The following is a 21,362-nucleotide window of genomic DNA, read 5'->3' as shown; positions in this document are numbered from 1 at the left end:
AAAAAAGTGGTTTTTTTTGATCACTGTTGGCTTTGATGTATTAGTAACTATCAAGTAGTAAACTGAAAAGTGGACAGAAATTAAATATAAGGAAATAAAGCTAATATACTAGTAGAATAATTCCTTCTCCTAGTTTCTAGCTAGTAAAAATGAATCAGTAAAAGGCTGCAAATGTAGAAGAATGGAAATAATAAAATAATGGAGATACTCAAACAACCACAAATTCATTTTTTAATTTATGTTATTGTGTGTCTATGTTTATAAACCTAGGGTTGCAGTGCATTATCTTTCCAGCATTAATGCAGGATGCTACAACTCCTGATTTTGTTTCACAATGCAGTTGTAATGCCATGTTAAAATAGTAGTCAACTAATTTAAGTTTGCTACAGAATTTATTTTTATTTTTATAGGTTTTCCTATATGAAGTACTTCAGGATTTTCTTATGTCTAGTATTTTTGGGTACCTCAGCTGTACATGAAAGTAGTTCCATGGTGATTTTCCCTGAGTGCTAAAAGGGCTGCCTGTCGTTGCATGTTATAAAATAGGAGGTTTGTTTTTTTTTTTTTTTTTTTTTTCACTATCTACTGCCTGCATTTCATTTGCCTCATAATAATTCTACTACTGCATCTTCTAAACTTGTTTCCTATAATATTATAGACAATATTATATATAGGTTTTTCATAATCAGTTTCTTCAAACAGTATTATTGATCCATTTGAATTGCAATTTCACTATTTTATTAATTTTAAAAGTTGTCCCCCTTATTAATCTGGTTATATCCATCCTCTATCTTATAAAAAAAATTATTGTGAACTTTACATTACATCATGCTCCTAAAATATTTTTTCCAGTTGTGATAGTAGTGGGTATTTCTCCCATGAGAAATTTTTAGATTTAGTTGAACAGAAAGTCCTACAAACTTTTTTTTTTTTTTTTTTTTATAATTTTTTGAGATGGAATTTCACTCTTGTTGCCCAGGCTGGAGTGCAATGGTGCAATCTCGGCTCACTGCAACCTCTACCTCCTAGGTTCAAGTGATTCTCCTGCCTCAGCCTCCCGAGTAGCTGGTATTACAGGCACCCGCCACCATGCCCAGCAATTTTTTTTTTTTTTTTGTATTTTTAGTAGAGATGGGGTTTCACCATGTTGGCCAGGCTGGTCTCAAAACTCCTGACCTCAGGTGATCCACCTGCCTTGGCCTCCCAAAATTCTGGGGTTAGAGGCATTGAGCCACCATGCCCATCCTACAAACTTTTTATTTCATACGGTATTTGGAAAGCAGTGATAACAAATGTCTTTAAATGCATGTGTAAAAACTGATTATTCTGAGTACCCTTGGATTAAGTATTTTTGACACACATACATTATAAGGAGTATTTTATTTTCTAAAGGAGGAATGACTATATAATTCAATATAATTTTATGAAATATAATGTTAGGTATTTTATGAAGTTTTAAAAGTTTCAATATTTTTTCCTACTTTGGAATTGGTAATAGAAAGAACTCAAAATGAGGTTCCAAAAAGGAGTAGTAGTTAGGGCAAAATAATCTACAAACAGATGGGAAGGCCATAATTGAGTGAATGATATTCTTTCCTCACTGAGCTCAGATTATAAACCATGAAAATTTAAGAGAATCTTAATGATTTTCATTTAGAGGAATCTATTTCAAAGGATCGAATTTTAGAACTGGAGCTGTAAAGTTCTGTTAAAATTATATAATATAACCCGTCTGTTGAACAATTAAGTAGATTGAAGCTTAGAGAAATGAAATTGACTTGCTCAAGTTAATTACAGGTAACTTTTGGATTCCTTGACTACTGTCCTGCTTTTTCTTCCATAAAATATATTCTGAGTTCGGGCACGGTGGCTCATTCCTGCAATCCCAGCACTTTGGGAGGCCGAGGCGGGCAGATCACTAGGTCAGGAGTTCAAGAACAGCCTGGGTAACATGGAGAAACCCCGTCTCTACTAAAAATGCAAAACCTAGCTGGGCGTGGTGGCGCATGCCTGTAATCCTAGCTACTCAGGAGGCTAAGGCAGGAGAATCACTCAAAGCCAGGAGGCAGAAGTTGAGTGAGCTGAGATCACACCACTGCACTCCAGCCCGGGTGAGACAGCAAGACTCTGTCTCAAAAAAAAAAAAAAAAAAGAAAGAAAAAAGTATATATATATATACACACTTTATATATATATATATATATACTTTATATATATATACTTTATATATATATATATTCTGTTTTGTTTGGGGTTTTTGTGGTTTTATTTATTTTTTTGTTTCCTTTTTTTCCCCAAAACAATGGCAAATAGAGATGTAGGTAGATATTTTCAATCAGTAGGCCCTGCTGTGCACAGTTTTAGAACTCAAATTCATATGTCATGACTTATTTTACAGTTCATGAGAATGTTTTTTAGTAATTTTAATATTTATACAGTATACTATGTGCAACCTCACTGTTCTGTGTTCAGAAAGAAAGTAATGCTCTATAGGAAATAGGATGATGTCACCTTTAGAAGGTGATGAGTAGGAAGTTGGATACTCCTTGAGACAAGGTCGTCAGATAAAGCATTTTTGAGAATATGATATTTGAAATTTCTATGTTAATCCAACTATTAAAGAGCCAGGTTCATACAAAAGAAAGAGAAAGTTAAAAGGTTTAAGACAATATTAAGCTTGTGTTCACAACAGAGAAAAAAAAAAAAGCTAACGTGACTGGAACACATTGAACCAGGTAGGAAAATGGGACGAAAGGAGGCCACAGAGGAATCAGAGGTAGAGCCCATAGGGACTTGGAGACTGAGCTAAGGAGTTTTGTATTTTATTGTAAGTGTACTGGAAGGGACCATGTGGAGAAGACAGGACTAGAGAAAGGTCAGAATAGAACAAGGGAAACTCTGTTGATAGTTGTTGCAATGTTTTCATCAAGAGATGATGGTGGTTTGGACTTGGAAGTAGTTGTGGGAATGTAAATATTTATACTGAAATTATATGTTTACTTCCTTTAGAAGATGTTAACATAAGAGTAGGGATGGTGTGTTTTCCATTTTTGTATCATCAATATATCTACTATATTGCTGTTTATACAGTAATGTGCAATGTATATTGAGCTCAGTTAGGAATATTCTCCATTCTAGAATTGGATCCGGATTACAAAATTGCCTGAAAGGATGTTCTATTTGAATTTTATTTCTTGTTTAAGAAAATACATACTATGATTCTCGTATTAGTTTCTTGCCAACTTGCTGGTTATATATATTCTTAGATTGTTATGCCAACAGATTGAATGAATAATAACACTTCCTCAGCTTAAAAATAAATGTTTAAATGAAATATATGTGTTTTGAGTCTTTTTAAAATGCTTTTGCAAATGCCAATGAAAATGCCAGAGTTTGAGTGAATTTTGTATGGGAAATACACTCTCTTGTGTGATTTTGTACTTCTGATTTGCTTGTTCGTGAATTTCCAAGTGACTTGGAAAATATATCCAGTTGGGATTAGACAGAAGGAATTACAGGATTTATATTTGCTGCAGTGGTGATTAGAAGGCAGTGTTTTAAAATGCTATCAGTTACTTGTATTTTTGTATCCACTAGTTTTGTTTGGGGGAAGGGATTGCATTGCAGATTGTCTTTTTTTTTTCTTTTTTTTCAGATTGGCTTTCAAGAAAGCAAGCTAGGCAGGTTTATACAGTTGGTTCAGCGAGTTGGTTAAAGTTTGTGCTGTGTGGTACCTATAGTCTCTGGGATTCAGATTTCTTATCTGTAAAGTGAAGGATTGACATGTGCTCCAAAAATGTTTTCTAGTACTTCGATTTCTTGTCGTTTGTAACATATACCCAATTTCTTACAGCTCTTTTCTCAAAATGTTAAGGAATGTGTAGAAAATAGGTTTCAAACTATGGTATTAGTAATAATACAACACTGTGGATTTGTATGTTGTCAAGTATTCCCATGTCCAAGTGAGGCAAATAATATAAAGTCTTTATTGAATTCAGTTTATAAATCTCAAAGGTGAGGATTTGGTGCCTTGGTGTCTCATGTGGGCCTGTAATTCAAGGGATCCTTTGAATTCTCTTGTGCCCTCCAAAAGAATGAAGATCAAGATGAGAAGTCTCTCTTTAAAAATTACTAGAAAAATCATGGTTTCAGATAGAATACATTATAAATTTTTTCTGTAGGTGCATAGTAGTAAACTTGGTGTCGATTGAAACAATTTAAATCAATGAACTTTTGTTACAAGGTACCTACTGCATATAAATTCTGGCACATGGGGAATTCATGAAATATTAAGGATTGATGTTTGAAAAGTTAAAAGGGAGGAGATTGTAATACTATTGAAAAAAGTACTCTTATGTACAACTCAGACAGTTTCTTCTTTTCCTGCCTTCCTATTAACAGTGAGTTTCTGAAAAGCTATGGCCCCATTATATTTGTTATTGATACGATGACATAGTTCATTTCCAAGTTCAGCTGTGTAGTGATGAGTCCTAAACTTCTTACTTTTTTTTTTTTTTTGAGATGGAGTCTTGCTCTGTCGCCCGGGCTGAAGTGCAGTGGCCGGATCTCAGCTCACTGCAAGCTCCGCCTCCCGGGTTTACGCCATTCTCCTGCCTCAGCCTCCCATGTAGCTGGGACTACAGGCGCCCGCCACCTCGCCCGGCTAGTTTTTTGTATTTTTTAGTAGAGACGGGGTTTCACCGTGTTAGCCAGGATGGTCTCGATCTTCTGACCTCATGATCCGCACGTCTCGGCCTCCCAAAGTGCTGGGATTACAGGCTTGAGCCACCGCGCCCGGCAAACCTCTTACTTTTAACCTCCTGCTCAGTATTTATCCAGCACTATACTAGATATAGGGACATAGCAGAGAATAAGACCAGCTCTAGGGGATCTTACAAACTGGGAAGGAGGTACACATTGTAAAAATAATAGTTTAATTAATTTTTAAAAGCACATCATTCTGGCTTGTGAGCTCATAGAAAAGTATAGATTTTTTTAATTATAATTGTCTGGATTATTATTATTTGGCTCTATTGTCAGTTTTAGAATGCTACTATTACACATTTATTAAGCACTTTGCCATCTATCTTATGTTTTCTTGTCCCTGAGTCTTTTTTTGCTTCATCATCCAACCCCTGGGAGGTAGGAATGAATCCTAATTACATTTGATTGAGAAAATGGAAGTTCAGAATTTTTAAGTGACTTCCTATTTCAGAAATGTTCAATGTGTTTAGTGGAGGAAGAACTTGAAAAGTCCAGCTCTTTCAACTTTTAAATCCAGAACTTTCTACTGTTGTTATTATTATACTCTGTTTTTCTCTAGGACGGTGTCCTCGTCCATTTTGTTTTGCTATAAGGAATACCTGAGACTGGTAATTGATAAAGAAAAGAGGTTTATTTATGTCTGCAGGCTAGTAAATTCAAGGGCATTGCCTTTGCTTCTGGTGAAGGCTTTTTGCTACCTCCTAACTTGGTAGAAGAAGGTCAAAGGGGAAGAAGAGACATGAGAAGACAGTGAACCCGAGGGGCATCCAGGCTTTATAAGAACTCACTCTCGTGGGAACTAATCCATAGTCATAACAACTAATCCAGTCTCACCAGAGAAGTCACTACCACTAAAAGGGCACCAAGCCATTCAGGAGGGGTCCACCCTTATGACCCAGACACCTTCCTCTAGGCCCCATCTACCATCATCACCATATTGAGTATCAAATTTCAACATGAGCTTTGGTAGGAACAGGCAAACCATATCTAAACCATAGCAGATAGTTCATATATTATTTGTTTCACTTTTAAAAGTAGGCTCTGGAGGACAACGTTAAAATAATAGGTTTGGTCTTTCAACACCGAGCACTGGAAGTAGAGGCTTGAAATATGTAATGAGTTGAATTGGTGAGTGACCTGTGTTACTTTTTATTATTCATAACTAAAGCTAGTTAGAAGATGGTAATGGACTGAGGCTATGTTTTATCCTTTCATTTTTAGTCACTTCAAAAACAGCAAGAGGAATTTTTAAATTAAATAATGAACCAAGTAACAATATTGCCTTAATTGAAAATGAAAATAGATTTTGAGTCTTTGCAAAATTATATCGAGATTACAATTATGTTTAATACTTAAGAACAAACCATCTTTTTTGAAAAATCAATGTTTAGTGTCCCTTTAATGCTCTAAGAAGAGGATCAGCAATTCACAGATATGTAATTAGATTAAGGTTTTTCTAAAGGTTGTTCCAAACTATTTCATTTCTCACTTGTGATTTTTTTTATTTCTAAATTCCCTATTATTAAAATGTATCTAATAAATTAGTACAATTTAGTCTTCATACCTTTGTGTATTTTACATAAGATACTTTCCAAAGCCTTTTATAATTAAACTTTCTCATAACTAAAATGGAAAGAGGAAATGTTTTTTGCTGAAAAGCAAAGAATTAAGGAAAAATTAAAGCACTAATGTGTTTCTGAAAAGTAATATGATAAAAAGACAAGCAACAAACTGTTAATGAATAATTTCTGTAAAGGCAAAAAATAAAAGATCAATCTACTTGAGACATGAGAAACTATACAACTACAAAGAAAATAGAACATAAAGAACAAGGGATATGAATAAATACAATTGGTTTTAAAAGTTAGGTAAACATACAATCTCAATGGAAATCAAAGGAATTCAAATATAAATAATGAATTCCCTCAAGCTGCTCTAACACTTATTCTCAGTAATTCTCTCTTGAGAATATATCTTAAGGAAATAAAGTTTTTTTTTGTTTGTTTGTTTGTTTGTTTGGTTTTTTTTTGTTTTTTTGTTTTTTGTTTGTTTGTTTTTTGAGACGGAGTCTCGCTCTACTGCCCAGGCTGGAGTGCAGTGGCCGGATCTCAGCTCACTGCAAGCTCCGCCTCCCAGGTTTACGCCATTCTCCTGCCTCAGCCTCCCAAGTAGCTGGGACTACAGGCGCCCGCCACCTCGCCCGGCTAGTTTTTTGTATTTTTTAGTAGAGACGGGGTTTCACGGTGTTAGCCAGGATGGTCTCCATCTCCTGACCTCGTGATCCGCCCGTCTCGGCCTCCCAAAGTGCTGGGATTACAGGCTTGAGATTAGCAGCAAAGATAGTAATTGAGCCTTGACTTTGTTGTTTGTTAGAGGTAAAAATGGGAAAGCATGTATCTGAAATACCTGATCTAAGTATCTGAAAAAAGGAGATGGCTAAATGAAGTGGGATTATTTCCATTTGATGAAATTTTATAAATCCTAAATTACGGTTATGAAGGATACATAATAATGAGACAACTGCCTATGTTAGGTGAAAAACAAATAAAAGTTATACATAGAGTATCAATAAATTCTACAAAATAACTGTCAGTAGAAAGCAAAACAAACTTTTTAAAATATCAGAATGTTTAGAATGGATGTATTAGCTTTTTAGACATGCACCCTTTTGTTTTCCTTTGTTTGGAAGGCTTAATATTTTCTATTTTAAATTTTCTATAATGAGCACATTACTTTTATGAAGGACAAATACTTTAATAAAATATGAAAGAACAAGCACCTTGTTTTTTGTTTGTTTGTTTGTTTTTGAGATGGAGTTTCACTCTTGTTGCACAGGCTGGAGTGCAATGGCACGATCTCAGCTCACTACAAACTCTGCCCCCCGGGTTCAAGCGATTCTCTAGCCTCAGCTTCCTGAGTAGCTGGGATTATAGGCACCTGCCACTATGCCCAGCTAATTTTTGTATTTTTAGTAGAGACGGGGTTTTGCCATGTTTGGCCAGGCTGGTCTCGAACTCCTGACTTCAGGTGATCCACCTGCCTTGGCCTTTCAGAGTACTAGGATTACAGGCGTAAGCCACCATACCTGGCCAAGAACAAGCATTTTAATCTATTGTTTGGGTAGATAGCAGTAGAATTATGGTAACCAACTAATTATCCAAAATTACTGAATAGAACTCAACATATAAACTTCTAAGACATAAAAAGCAAGAAAGGAATAAAAAGTAGAGAAAGACCACTTGCATGGAGTCTCTATTAAATATAATATTTCCATTATGAAATCTTCAAATATTATATTTGATGAATATATTATATATTTGACAAATCTATTATATATAATAGATTTGATGAATTCATAATATAATAGTACATTTGCTGAGTACTTTTGTGGCCTGAAAAATTCACATATAGCATCTTGTTTAATTCCCACAGCGAGATGGGGAGGATACATGACTATGTTTATTTTACAGATGAGGAAAGTGACATCATCAAGCAGTGACTTTGGAGTATATTACCCAAGATTTCAATGCCAGTTAATAGTAGATAAATTCTTTACAGGGCCATTTGTGCTATACTGCAATGTTATCATCTCTTATGTCAACATATATAATTATAAGACCATGCTAAGATGGTATGATGACATTCTGTGGTGATGTCATTTGTCACCCACAAAGTTTGGTTGTATCTCTTCCAAAAAACGAGAAAGAAATGAAACTGTGTTGTAACGTATACTATAGAATTGCAAAATTCTTCACAATATTAGGATGATTAAATCAATTCAAGTAATATGGTGTGTCCTTATTCCACAGTTAATGAAAATTTGTAGAAAAGAAAGAGCTTGGCATCATGCTGGGCACATATGTGCTCATTAATGCTAGTGCTGTATTACTGAAGCTCAGTGTTTAGCAATTACATTCCTGACCAAGCGCTGGGTACTTTTCTGCATATTTTTGTCAGTTCCTGAGTCCTGTGAAGAAATAACATTACCCCTATTTTACGGATATAGGATTTAAGGTTCCAAGAGTTTAAGTGGCACTTTGAAGGCCCTAGGACTAGTAAGTTGGCAGAGCAAGAATTTGAGCCTCTTCTGACACCCCAGCTTACAATATGTTTATGGTTTTCCTTGTTCTTTCAAAGATATGCTCTTACTGGCTGGGCGTGGTGGCTCATGCCTGTAATCCTAGCACTTTGGGAGGCCGAGGCAGGTGGATTACCTAAGGTCAGGAGTTCAAGACCAGCCTGACCAACATGGTGAAACCCCGCCTCTACTAAAAATGCAGAAAGATATGCTCTTACTAAATGTGAGCCTTGTGAGTCCCCAGTAGTGACACAGACCCAGAGCCACATTGCTGATATTATGGAGGACTGCTGGTGAAGAGACCCAGGGAGCTCTCATCGTTGTGTTCTTGAAGGCCCCAGGGAGGAAGGGCAGCTTGAGAACCTGAAAGGTGCAGAAGGAAAGGAGCTCATGGAGAAGTTAGTAAAAAGAAAAGGAGGAGGCATGGCACCAGACGTCACCCAACATGGTGTTATTTACACTATCTCACTTGTTCCTTCTGGTAACTCAGTGAGATTACACCTATGTGAAAAGTGAGGAAACTGTAACTCAAAACGAAAGAATCAAGACAATAACCAGAGTGGCCTTGCCACAGGGTTTCCAACCATGCCTACAGTGGTGCTTCACCTGGGAAGGTTGGTCAACTTTTTTCTTTTTTTTTTTTTTCTTTTTTCTTTTTCCTTTTTTTTTTTTTTTTTTTTGAGACGGAGTCTCATTCTGTCACCCAGGTTGGAATGCAGTGGCATGATCTCAGCTCACTGCAAGCTCCGCCTCCCGGGTTTATGCCATTCTCCTGCTTCAGTCTCCCAAGTAGCTGGGACTACAGGCACCCGCCACCACACTCGGCAAATTTTTTTGCATTTTTAGTAGAGACGGGGTTTCACCGTGTTAGCCAGGATGGTCTCGATCTCTTGACCTCATGATCCGCCTGGCTCGGCCTCCCAAAGTGCTGGGATTACAGGCATGAGCCACCGCACCAGGCCAATCAACTTTTTTTCAATACAAGAATGAATAAAGAAGGGTAGACTGGCCTTTGGTTAGTTTTCAACTTCCCTTTTCTCGTCTGTGCCCCTTTTTTTTGTGTATGAAAGTAGAATCCACTTTTAAAAAATGTTTATAACTAGGTCATGCTTTGCTAAGGAGACGTACAGTTATGTAAAATTAGCATATTTTCTTTTGAATCTCTCTTTTTATAGGACTTTAGAAGCCACAAAGGCAAGATGATAAGAGCTTAATTAAGACGTGAATGTAGGGAGTAGACAGTGCAATAGATTTTTAACAGTGACATGAATTTGGAACGAGGCACACCCAGCCCTACTTGCAGATTATCTCCCTGAGCATGATATAGCCTGTGCTGCACTCTCTGCTCCTCAGTGTCGTAATCTAGAGAGGATAACTATGGCCTAAAGTTGTAAGGATTTATTTACAATTTTATAAAGTAACTAGCACATAATAAATGCTCAGTGAATTGTGACAATGGGGAATTATTATTTTAAAATGATAAAAATATTCTGGAGAACGATTAAAAATATGAAAAAAATTTTTGAATAAGGTGTATAAATAAAGGGACAAATTAAGGGAAGAAGAGATACAGTAAAAACCTAGGATTAAGAAAAAGAGGACTGTATACCTCTTTACATGTAAACAAAAAGATCAGAGAAAGGGAATAATTGCAGGAGGACGGAAGATTATAAATAACCTTACAAATAGGAGAGTAGACATTGTGCTCAACAGTCTAAACAGTTCTTTAAGGGAAAAATAATGGATCGTTTCCATTATTCCATTATTTCCATAAGTACATGCTCACTTAACTGGGTAAATCATAGGGGCTTATCTCTGTAGCTACAAATCTCAACATGGCTCATCTTGGTGAACTCTGTAGTGTCTATGAAGTGTGTGTTGTGTGAAGATAAATTGAACATACACACACACGTTGGTGGGGCGGGAAGAGAAACAGTTTTTCCAGTCTTACCTATTTTGACTCGGCAAGCGAATCCACTTTGAGATCCTTGTTTGCAATTTATTCTTCTGCCTTAATTAAAACATTTATCTCAAAGCTTGTGTGCCCTGCTATTAACTATTCTGTGTTTTGCTTGACAATCTTGAAATGAGTATCAGAAAAGCCCATTGAGATGGTGTGCGAGCACAGTGAGAAGATCTGGAGCTCTCCTAGGAAAAGGATGTTTGGGCTCTTTGAGCTGTCTCTCTCCATTCTCATTACTGCTCTAACTTAGTCTCAGAGGAATGGGCTCCTTTCTTTAGTTACTCAGAAAATGTGTTTGAGTCCTCTTGTCTGTCTTATCTCTTTCCTTAAACTCCCTAGTGTAAAAATGCACCCCATCCTATAAATGGTGCTGCTTACTTCTGGGTCTTTGAGGTTGTATTCCTCATCTAGTTGCATCCTTCTCTTCCTCTTTAGGTGATAAAACCTTGCCGATAGTTTGAAACCCATTGTGAACTTATTTTCTCTTTTGAAGCTTGATCCCTGTTGAATCTGTGTATCACTTAAACCTATGATGAAATTGCATTACCTTCTATTCCTTGTCCCCTTGCATTCCTTCTCTCTCCCTTATAGTTTCTCGCCTCCTCCCCAGTCTCCCTTCTTGTTCTTAGCCTGAAGAAATTCCCACACCCTGTCAGACACTCATCGTAACTCCCTCAATGGTTTCCTGGCATTTCATAACCCTTTTGGAAAGAGTCAGGGGAGAAATAAATTCAGTAAAGTACTTCTAACCTTCCTGACCTCCTTTCCAGTTGAGCGCAGGTCCCTGGCCTTCTGTTTCTCTAATCTTCTTCGCACTAGACACCTTCCTTGCCACCTGTCCAAATCAGGACAAATTCTTGGTCTCATGTTCACTTAGGAACAAATCCAGGGCCTCGCAGTCTCACAATAAGCAGCCCAGATTGATCTCTTGGGTATCTTTTCCTTGTTCACCAGGCCACCTGTTTTCTTGGCCGGTAACTGTGGCACATTTATCACATTAGGCCTGTCTCACGAAAACCAGCATTTACTCACTCAGGCTGCCAAGGACATAAAAACACAAAGCAACAAAATGAATAAAGGGAAGGCTAGAGAAATTAGTCTGAGAGTGAAAGCATATTTGAAATGCCATGGTGACTGAGAAAAAGACACTCAGCAAGGCTTCTCTCAGAGAGGCAAAAAAAGAAGAGCCCCCTCCATATTTTTAATTATCTCAGACAGAATTAGCATTAACAAGCTACCTCTCTTCAGTAGTATCCCCTACCTACAACTAGTCTAACGCCTGACTGCTGCATTATCATCAACCCTCTCTTACCAGAAGTGTTACTACCCTCTTCTAGTAAAACAACCCATAAATGACTTGCCTCAATTCCCTTTTATGCACTCATCCTGTTACCACTAGATGTGACTAAAACCAGTTAGCCCAATTACTTCCATCGTGGCTTTTCCCCATTTCTAATCGTCAGAATCTTTGAAAAAGTCCCCAGGCACAGATAGTTGCTTCTGGGATGCTGGCAATGTTCTGTTTCATGATCTGGCTGCTGGTTGAACAAAGCCAAACCAAAATTACCTCCATTCAGAAATAGAAATGATGCATTCAGCCTGTGATACCCCACACCTTTTCCAGTTTATATGAGTTTTGGGGTTAAACTATCTCTGTAATCTCCTCTCTCCTCTAATAAAATGGAACTTCTTCAAGGATAAATATTGTGATTATCTTTGTATGCCCACTGCAAGTACTACCATATTTTGTGTATAATAGGCACAATATTAATTTGGGGGGTATATTAACCCATGAAAGAAACTATCTTCTGTTTTCAGATTATTTCTTCTTCTGTCCCAGTCTGTTGAATTTATGTCACAATACAATACCATATAATACATATTAGACAAATTGCATAGTTTGAATTGTTCTGAAATTAAAATACCTTTGTGATATCTGAATTTTTTGTGCGTGTTCCAAAGGAAATTCAGAGTCCTAATATCAGGGCCACCATGTTGCTCAAGTCCAGAAAGCACCATTCATAGAAACTTCACTATGAATGGCACCTTTGGAAAGCATGCATGGCCATTTGCTGCAGCTCTGCCTAAAATCACTGCAAAATATGGAAATATAAATAGAAACATTTCTGGTGACAAATGCTGGATAGCTTGCTCTTGAAGATGAGAGCCACATAGAGATATTAGTAATATTAGTTGGTTCAGTCCTTTCATTGAACATGGCATTTCTTAAATCCCCAGAGTGTGCCAGTAAGTAAGAGGGAAGACCACTGGGATATCTGGGGGGAAAACATTGCAGGTGGAGGGAATAGTGAGTGAAAAGACTCTGAACCAGGAGCCATTTTTCCTCTGATGTATTACAGGAACAGTAAGAGAGGGTGGGGAAGAACCCGTGTTGATCATAGCAAGCTGTGTAGGCCAGCGTAAGGGTTCTTGGATCAACTGTAGAACAACAATCCGATTTCCATTTTACCAAGATCACTCAGAGTGCCATTTTGAGAATACCTTCTAGAAGTATGGGGACTATTTAGGAGGTTATTGCTGTCATCTACGGTGATGTGGTGGCTTGAGACAGAATGGTATCAGTAGAGTTCAGATGATTCTGGACACATTTCTATGATCAAATGTCATCTTCCAAAGATAACTACTTTAATGCAAATGCCGTTTTATAGTTGTTTTATAAAAAATATTCTTATTTGATTTTGAACATTTTTAAAGATACATATGAATTTTTTTTTTCTAAAGAGAATTGTATGATAACACCTATTACAGATTGTTTTAGCTCTTTAGTTGCATTGATCCTCAGTGAATTTTTATAATATTTTAGAAAAAAATGCCAGTCACGATTAATCTAGGGAGTTTATATGTAGAATTTTTACAAAGCAGGATTGGAGCCTATGGCTTAAGGCCAGCTTACATTTTTATGGATTTCTACATTGCAGACAGCCTTTTAAATCCAGGAGTTAATGAAAGATTGGTCTTCACAAGCTTGTCATATTGAAATGTTGGTAAAAATCTACTAAGCACTTTAAATGGTTCAGCGACAGATTTGTCCAGAGAAGAAATGGTATTACTCTGATGTTGAAACAGTTCAATACAAAACAATTGCTGTTTCCCTTTTCCCACGTTAGCCCATGAGGAGACTTTTACGCTCTTTGTCTCTGGATCTTTAGAGAATGCTTCCTTATTTTATATCATCTGTTTTGCTCTACTCAAATTACTTTAAAAAATAATTTCTCATCTCATTTTTTTTCCTTTTTTTCTCCCTGTAATTTGTGATAATTAAGGTGATAATAAGCTTGGGCAAGACAAATTACAACCAAAGAAATAAAGTGTAGTAGCAACAGTACACTCATGAGAACAAAATAAATTTTACTTATGCTGTTTGTGCTTTTTTTTTATTTGTAATTCTACTCAGTTATCAAATACATAGAATGTGTTTGCTGTATATGAAAAAGAAGTGGTTTCTCAGAAATCTATTATTCTATGTGAAGGATAAAACTTTTACCTTTCCTTATTTTTTTTATTTTATTTTTATTTATTTATTTTTTGAGACGGAGTCTAGCTCTGTCACCCAGGCTGGAGTGCAATGGCACAATCTCGGCTCACTGCAACCTTTGCCTCCCAGGTTCAAGTGATTCTTCTGCCTCGGCCTCCTGAGTAGCTGGGATTACGGGCACGTGCCACCACACCCAGCTAAGTTTTGTATTTTTAGTAGAGACGGTGGTTTCGAGACCAGGCTGGTCTCGAACTCCTGACCTCATGATCCGCCCACCCCGCCCTCGCCAAGTGCTGGGATTGCAAGCATGAGCCACCATGCCTGGCTTACCTTTCCTTATTTTAATGACTTTTAGAAAGTAAACTGATATTCAATGAATATGTCTTATTTATACACATATATCTATCTATACACATATGTATAAACTAGTCACCTAAGCCCCATGATTAGGGAAGACAGTGCTGTTATAGCTAGTCGCTTATGAATAGGTCTGGAGAGAGCTCTTTCCCACACCCACACACCAGGAGTGTCTGGCAACCATCAGGTGATGGTCAGGCAGTTTTTAACTGTTTCTCTAAAGTAGTCATTGTTCACAGCTGGCACGAGGGGACGCTGGCTCCTGATGCATAGAAAACACCTGAAAGTGGTGATCAACACCTTCCTGATAAGATCTCAGGAGTTGTGCTAGTGGGGAGAAGTAACACCATCACCCCGGAAGTATGCCAACCTATAAAACCCTAAGTCAAAAGGTCAAGCCGCACACTTGCCTTTCAAGTCACCCACTTAGCCCTCTCCCAAGTGTACTTTCCTTCCTTTTATTACTGTTCTAAAGCTTTTTACTAAACTGGCACTTCTGCTCTAAAACATGCCTCAGTATCTCCTTCTGCCTTATCCCCCTCTGTCGAATTCATTCTTCTGAGAAGGCAAAAACTGAGGTTGCTGTAGACCCATACGAATTTGCCACAATGCCAGATGCAATGGATTACCAGAAGAGCTCAGCCTGCTAGCTAATCCCAGATGTCAGTAGAGTCCAGAGTATGGTGAAAAACATTTATTTTGTTTTTCACATAAGATACTGATTCACAAAGTGTGGACACTGAACTGGCAGCATCAGCATCACCAGGAAACTTGTTAAAAATGTAAATCTCAGGCGCTATTCCAAACCCACTGAATCTGAAGTTCTGCGGATGGTGCCTTGCTCTCTGTTTTAGTTCAAGCTCTCCAGGTCATTCTGATGTACTCTAAAGCTAGAGACTAATAAAAAAGGTAACCTTGCAGGCCCTGTAGAATCCATCAGTGTAGGTGGACTCCCCAAAGTGCCTGCCTTACTCGAGTTTCTCTTCCTTTAGTCCTGGCTCTACCTTGTAGTAAACCTGCTCTACCTTGTAGTATACCTGCACTACCTGAGCCTCATTAGCTGTTCCTATTCACTGGAACTTGGGGCTTCTCTCAGTCTTGATAGGCTTCACAGTAATTTCTTCAGGGAAGAGCACCTGTCTTTCTTGCCGTATTTATTACTTCTGCTAGCAGTGATTCAATGCCTGATTGTACGAATAGTTCTGTTCCCAGTAGTAATTAAGATGAGAGGACTGAGATCCACTTTCTGCCACATGTGCTATAAGTGAGGTGGCCATATTGGGACAATTCTGGTTTCCACCCTTGCTTCAGCATAATTAATACTCCCTTTTACCATTCTAGGTGCTCTATTTAGTTGGCAAATTATATTACAGTGAACCTAAATCATAAGCAATCCTAACACTGTTGGAAACTGGCCTAAGAAGGCATCACTAAGAAGGAAATGTTTTGGGCATAAAAATGAAAGCTGTCTTTTTACAATAGGTAGGCAAGACAGAACTGGAGATTGGGATGGGACAAACTTAGAGGCTGGGAGATCTTGGTGGCTGGAAGTTCCAGACAAAGATGGGAAGCAGTAGGTTCCACTATGGGAAGCCCAATTAATAGTTTGAAGGGGCTAGTGTCTGGTGGAAGTAGTAATAGATAAAGCTGATGGGAGAGGGGTGATGTGAGGTAAAGTCTTCCAGAAGAGGCAAGGGAAAATTTTCTTATTGTTGCCCCAATAACATATCACTTTAAGTTCTTGGAGTAGTTCTTAGGAAGAAACCTACTGTTTGTTTCCCTGTACAAACAGTTCCCTGTACAAACAGAAGTTCTATATATTTGAAATGTTTATTGCTCTATTTTCCATCAATCCTCGGCTATATTTCAATGTAATGTAGCAGAGCAGAATAATAATTTACCTTCACCTTTGTTTGAAATATTCAAATTCCGTTTAAAAAGTACCAGCCAGATTATTCAGATTCCATAATGTCCTGTGCCTTTATCACATAGCAGAACACTAATGTGGGACAATTGAGATTTGTGGCCTGTTGAGAACAGAATAGAGGAAAATATCCAGATACCTAACTGATGTGTTGTGATATTGTTTTTCTGAATATTAATATGGTAAATGAATTTTGCAAAAATGATCATATGGGAATTTTTTTCTGTCATCATTTACTGTACTAAAAATTATATGCTCCATGTAGTTTTTGGAAATTGTTTACAAAGCACATGTTGCATGGCAAAGCTAATTTAAAGCATAAAGAAATATTATTAAATGATGATAAAAAGTTAATTTGATTTTACAAAATTAATGATGTTTCCTTTTTTTGTTGTTGAACAGCAAAGATGCATTTGGCGTTGCTAAAGCTTCAAAGGCTTTGCCCTGGACATTGCTTGTAAAGGGATCCCTTGTTATGGATATCATTCCCTTCACCATATAGATGACTTGTCAATATCCTTCTTTCTTTCCATATGTACAAAATAGATACCATGTTCTTTTTCTTTTTTAACCAGAACTAATCTTCTGTTCTCTCTACAGTCTAATGAATTTCAAGAAAATAACCTTCATTATTCAATTAATTGTTACGTTTTTCTAACTGTTAATATAGATTACATTTCAGAGTTAATAGCTGCCTGTAAAGGAAAAGAACAATTAATAATTTCCTACATTATCCTTTGTTTAAATACCACATAAATAATGTATTTATTAATGCATTTGCTTAGTTAAATATTATGTTTTGAATAAAAGTAGTAATTAATATTGTGTGTTTTTTTTTTTTTTTTTTCTGAGGCGGAGTCTCGCTCTGTCGCCCGGACTGGAGTGCAGTGGCCGGATCTCAGCTCACTGCAAGCTCCGCCTCCCGGCTTTACGCCATTCTCCTGCCTCAGCCTCCCGAGTAGCTGGGACTACAGGCGCCCGCCACCTCACCCGGCTAGTTTTTGTATTTTTAGTAGAGACGGAGTTTCACCGTGTTAGCCAGGATGGTCTCGATCTCCTGACCTCGTGATCCGCCCGTCTCGGCCTCCCAAAGTGCTGGGATTACAGGCTTGAGCCACCGCACCCGGCCAATATTGTGTTTTTATTTAAAAAGCAGTCTATAATAACTACAACTATCTGAAGGATACGGTTAGCCTGGCAACCTTTATGAAGCTATATATGAGGAGATAATAATATTTCAGTATGCCACAGATTATCTGATTTTTATTTTACTGATATACAAAAAAGCACCATATATTTGAATTTCATTTCATATCTGTATCTGTAGAGTTAGCATATACAGTTATTTCATAAGTAACATGTTTTTTATTTATAAATGTAACTTATTTATAATTCTGTTTCCTTAATTTTCTAACCCAAGAATTAATGTTTATTTGTCATGGGAGATAAGAAAGGCACAGAATGTTAGGCGACAGACTTAAGAAAGTGATGTGAAACTTTTTGTAGAAATAGCTGAGTGATCTCCAAGTCCTAGTCTTAAAATTTTGTCACTTGCTTTTGAAAAACACAAAAAATCTTTATAATCATAGGCTTACCTTTACTCATCATTGTTTACTAATTGAAATTTAGACATATTTAAATGCAAGCAGTGGCATTTATTTATTTATGAATGAATGAATGAGTGAATGAATGAATGAATGAATGACAGAGTCTCACTCTGTCGCCCAGGCTGGTGTGCAGTGGTGCAGTCTCGGCTCACTGCAACCTCCGCCTTCTGGGTTCAAGCAATTCTCCTGCCTCGAACTCCCTAGTAGCTGGGACTACAGGCACCCACCACTGCACCTGGCTAATTTTTGTATTTTTAGTAGAGACTGGCTTTCACCATGTTGGCCACTCTGTTCTCGAACTACAGACCTCAGGTGATCCACCTGCCTTGGCCTCCCAAAGTGCTGGGATTACAGGCGTGAGCCACCACACCTGGCCAGCTATGGTTTATTATCAATCCTTAAAATAGAGATATTTCTTTTTTATTTAAGAAATGGTCTTTTGGGTTAGAAGACAATTTGTAATATTCATTAAATAAACAGTAAATAATGGGCTTTTTAGCCACCAGAGAGCATTTAGCATTTTTATTTTTTTTGTTTTTATCTTTCCCTTTTATTTTAGGTTCACATATAGATTACACATGTGTGGTATATGTGTGGGATACATGTGCAGGTTTGTTATGTAGGTAAATATATAGGGCTCAGGGACAGATTATTTCATCACTCTAGTAATAAGTACAGTACCCAAGAGGCAGTTTTTTTAATCTCCCCACTCCCAACCTCCTCCCTCGAGTAGCTCCTTGTCTCCATTGTTCCTTTTTTTGTGTCCACGTGTACTCAATGTTTAGCTCCCACTTATAAGTGAGAACGTGGTGGTGTTTGGTTTTCTGTTCCCGTGTTAGTTTGCTTCTTATTATGGCTTCCAGCTCCAGCCAGGTTACTGCAGAGGACATGATCTCATTCTTTTTTGTGGCTGCATAGTATTCCATGGTGTGTGTGTACGCATTTTCTTTATCCAGTCTACCATTGATGAGCATTTATGTTAATTCCAGGTCTTTGCTATTGTGAATACTGCTAACAATAAACATATACACGCATGTGTCTATGGTAGAATGATTTCTATTCTTTTGGGTATGTACACAATAATGGGATTGCTAGGTAAAATGGTAATTCTGTTTTAAGTTCTTTGAGAAATCAGCATACTGCTTTCCACAGAAGCTGAACTAGTTTATATTCCCACCAGTAGTGTATAAGCCTTTCCTTTTCTCTGCAACCTTGCCAGCATCTGATATTCTTTGACTTTTTAATAATAGCCATTCTGACTGGTGTGAGATCGTATCTCATTGTGGTTTTGATTTGCATTTCTCTAATGATTAGGGATATTGAGCCTTTTTTCACATGTCTTCTTGACTTTTTAAAGTTTTATGTTTCTGTCTGCAGCTCAGAACTTACTAATCATTTTTATAACTATTTTTAGTACTTTTAAATTCTTGAACTTTAAACAAACATGAAACCTCAAACAGAAGAGATAATAATTAGACCACAACTTGAAAAACCTGGCAACTATATAGATGGCTTCAGCATATGTTTGCCATCCTTTAATTTGGTTTTTATTTGAATATCCGTATCAGATAAGGCTTAGCATTAGTACTGTTACTGTTCAATCTCTATTTAAAAAGTGGCCTGTTGTCTCTGTATATTTATGACATTAAAATTGGGCCTAACTTTTGTTTTCTTTACCCTCACAATATGTTTCGGGGATAGCATTATGTAATAATTCTTGAGGTACAGTTGAAAGAGTTCTGTGACTCTGTCTGCAGTAATTCTAACCTTGTAAAGCTAACCTGAAAGTAATCTCACATATCTGAACTTGTTGGAATAAATAATATCTATTCTATAATTATTATTAAATCTAATTGAGTAAATTAATGCTTAACCTACCTTCCTATGTTTATCAGTAATTTAATATTAAATATAAGAAATGCATATTTGTCTATAGGAATATGCCTGTTTGTATATATGCATCAGAGACAGGAGCTGTTTTAAAGTACTAACAGTGGGAATCAGCTCAACTCATATTTGTAATATAGCTTTAAATTTATTCATCTTATATCTTGCTGAATAGTCTATAGATGATTTCTTTTTAAGAAAAAAATATTTAAGTTAGCAAATAGAAACATTGAAATGTCCCATAATTAAGCAAAAGTCAGATAAATAATCTCTAAATAATGAGTGTATTATTAAATTTTAGCTTCAAATCACCTTTACCACTGTACTTATTTTTCTTTAATAACAGCTTTATTGTTTCATGGGATTTTCTGAGTTGAAGCTCACTGATTTTTATACTTTTCAGGTCAGTTTCTTCTGGAAGAAGCTCGTCTCATAGAAGCAGCTGAGATGGCAAAAAAAGCAGCTGAACTAGACAGCACAGAGTTTGATGTTGTCTTCAATGCTGCCCACATGCTCAGGTTAGTTCTTGCTACTGTGCCTCAAAGCCTTGACTTTGAGAAGGTAATTAAGTATACGAATTTTAATGTCATACCACCTTATTCCACATTCTTAATGTGAATCATGCTGCTTAACTATGTAATAAAGTAGAAACATTGTATTCATTATAGGCTATTCAACCTTATCCAGCCCGTGGCCCATGGGCCACATGTGACCCAGGACAGCTTTGAATGCATTCCAACGCAAATTCGTAAACTTTCTTAAAACATTATTGTGAGGTTTTTTGCTTTTTCTTTCTTTCTTTTTTTTTTTTTTTTTTTTTAAGCTCGTCAGCTATTATTAGTGTTACTGTATTTTATGTGTGGCCCCAAGACAATTCTTTTTCTATTGTGTCCCAGGGAAGCCATAAGATTGGACTCCCCTGGTCTATGTGCACCATGTGTAGGGCATATGAGGTTTTAGGACTTTCTGAAAATTACTGCGACCTCCTTTCCCTTCCCTCTAAAAATGACTACTCGTAAAATACAAAAAGAAAACTGCAAAATTGAATATAATACATGTCTAATTAAATGTCTCCAAAGCAAAACATTATGTCAGTAAACTGCATCTCAGTATTTGTGTTTTTATGTTAATTATATTGACTGTGGCATGTGGATACATTTTAATGTTTAATAGTGGAGAGGAGTTTCAAATACAAGTATACTTAAGGCCCATGAAATTCTCAAAATAGCCCTGGAATCAACACTATTGCTTTGTCGTTAAATAATACATTTTTTTAACTTTTAATG

At 36.9% G+C, this 21,362-nt stretch overlaps 1 protein-coding gene across 2 annotated transcripts in view; it reads left to right on the top strand.

Annotated features, from left to right (window-relative positions):
- The window catches only part of TMTC2 (transmembrane O-mannosyltransferase targeting cadherins 2), a 445,065-nt gene that overhangs the window by 334,934 nt on the left and 88,769 nt on the right, over positions 1-21,362 (top strand). For both annotated transcript variants that reach the window (XM_033221143.1, XM_033221144.1), the window contains exon 10: positions 20,480-20,594. In XM_033221143.1, the coding sequence (XP_033077034.1) occupies positions 20,480-20,594 (115 nt within the window). The remainder of the gene's footprint in view (positions 1-20,479; positions 20,595-21,362) is intronic.

Source organism: Trachypithecus francoisi, unplaced genomic scaffold, assembly GCF_009764315.1.
Source record: "Trachypithecus francoisi isolate TF-2019V2 unplaced genomic scaffold, Tfra_2.0 Lachesis_group11, whole genome shotgun sequence".
Lineage (NCBI taxonomy): Eukaryota > Metazoa > Chordata > Mammalia > Primates > Cercopithecidae > Trachypithecus > Trachypithecus francoisi.
The sequence above is the reverse complement of the archived record's forward strand: the minus strand, read 5'-3'. Positions and strand labels throughout refer to the sequence as shown.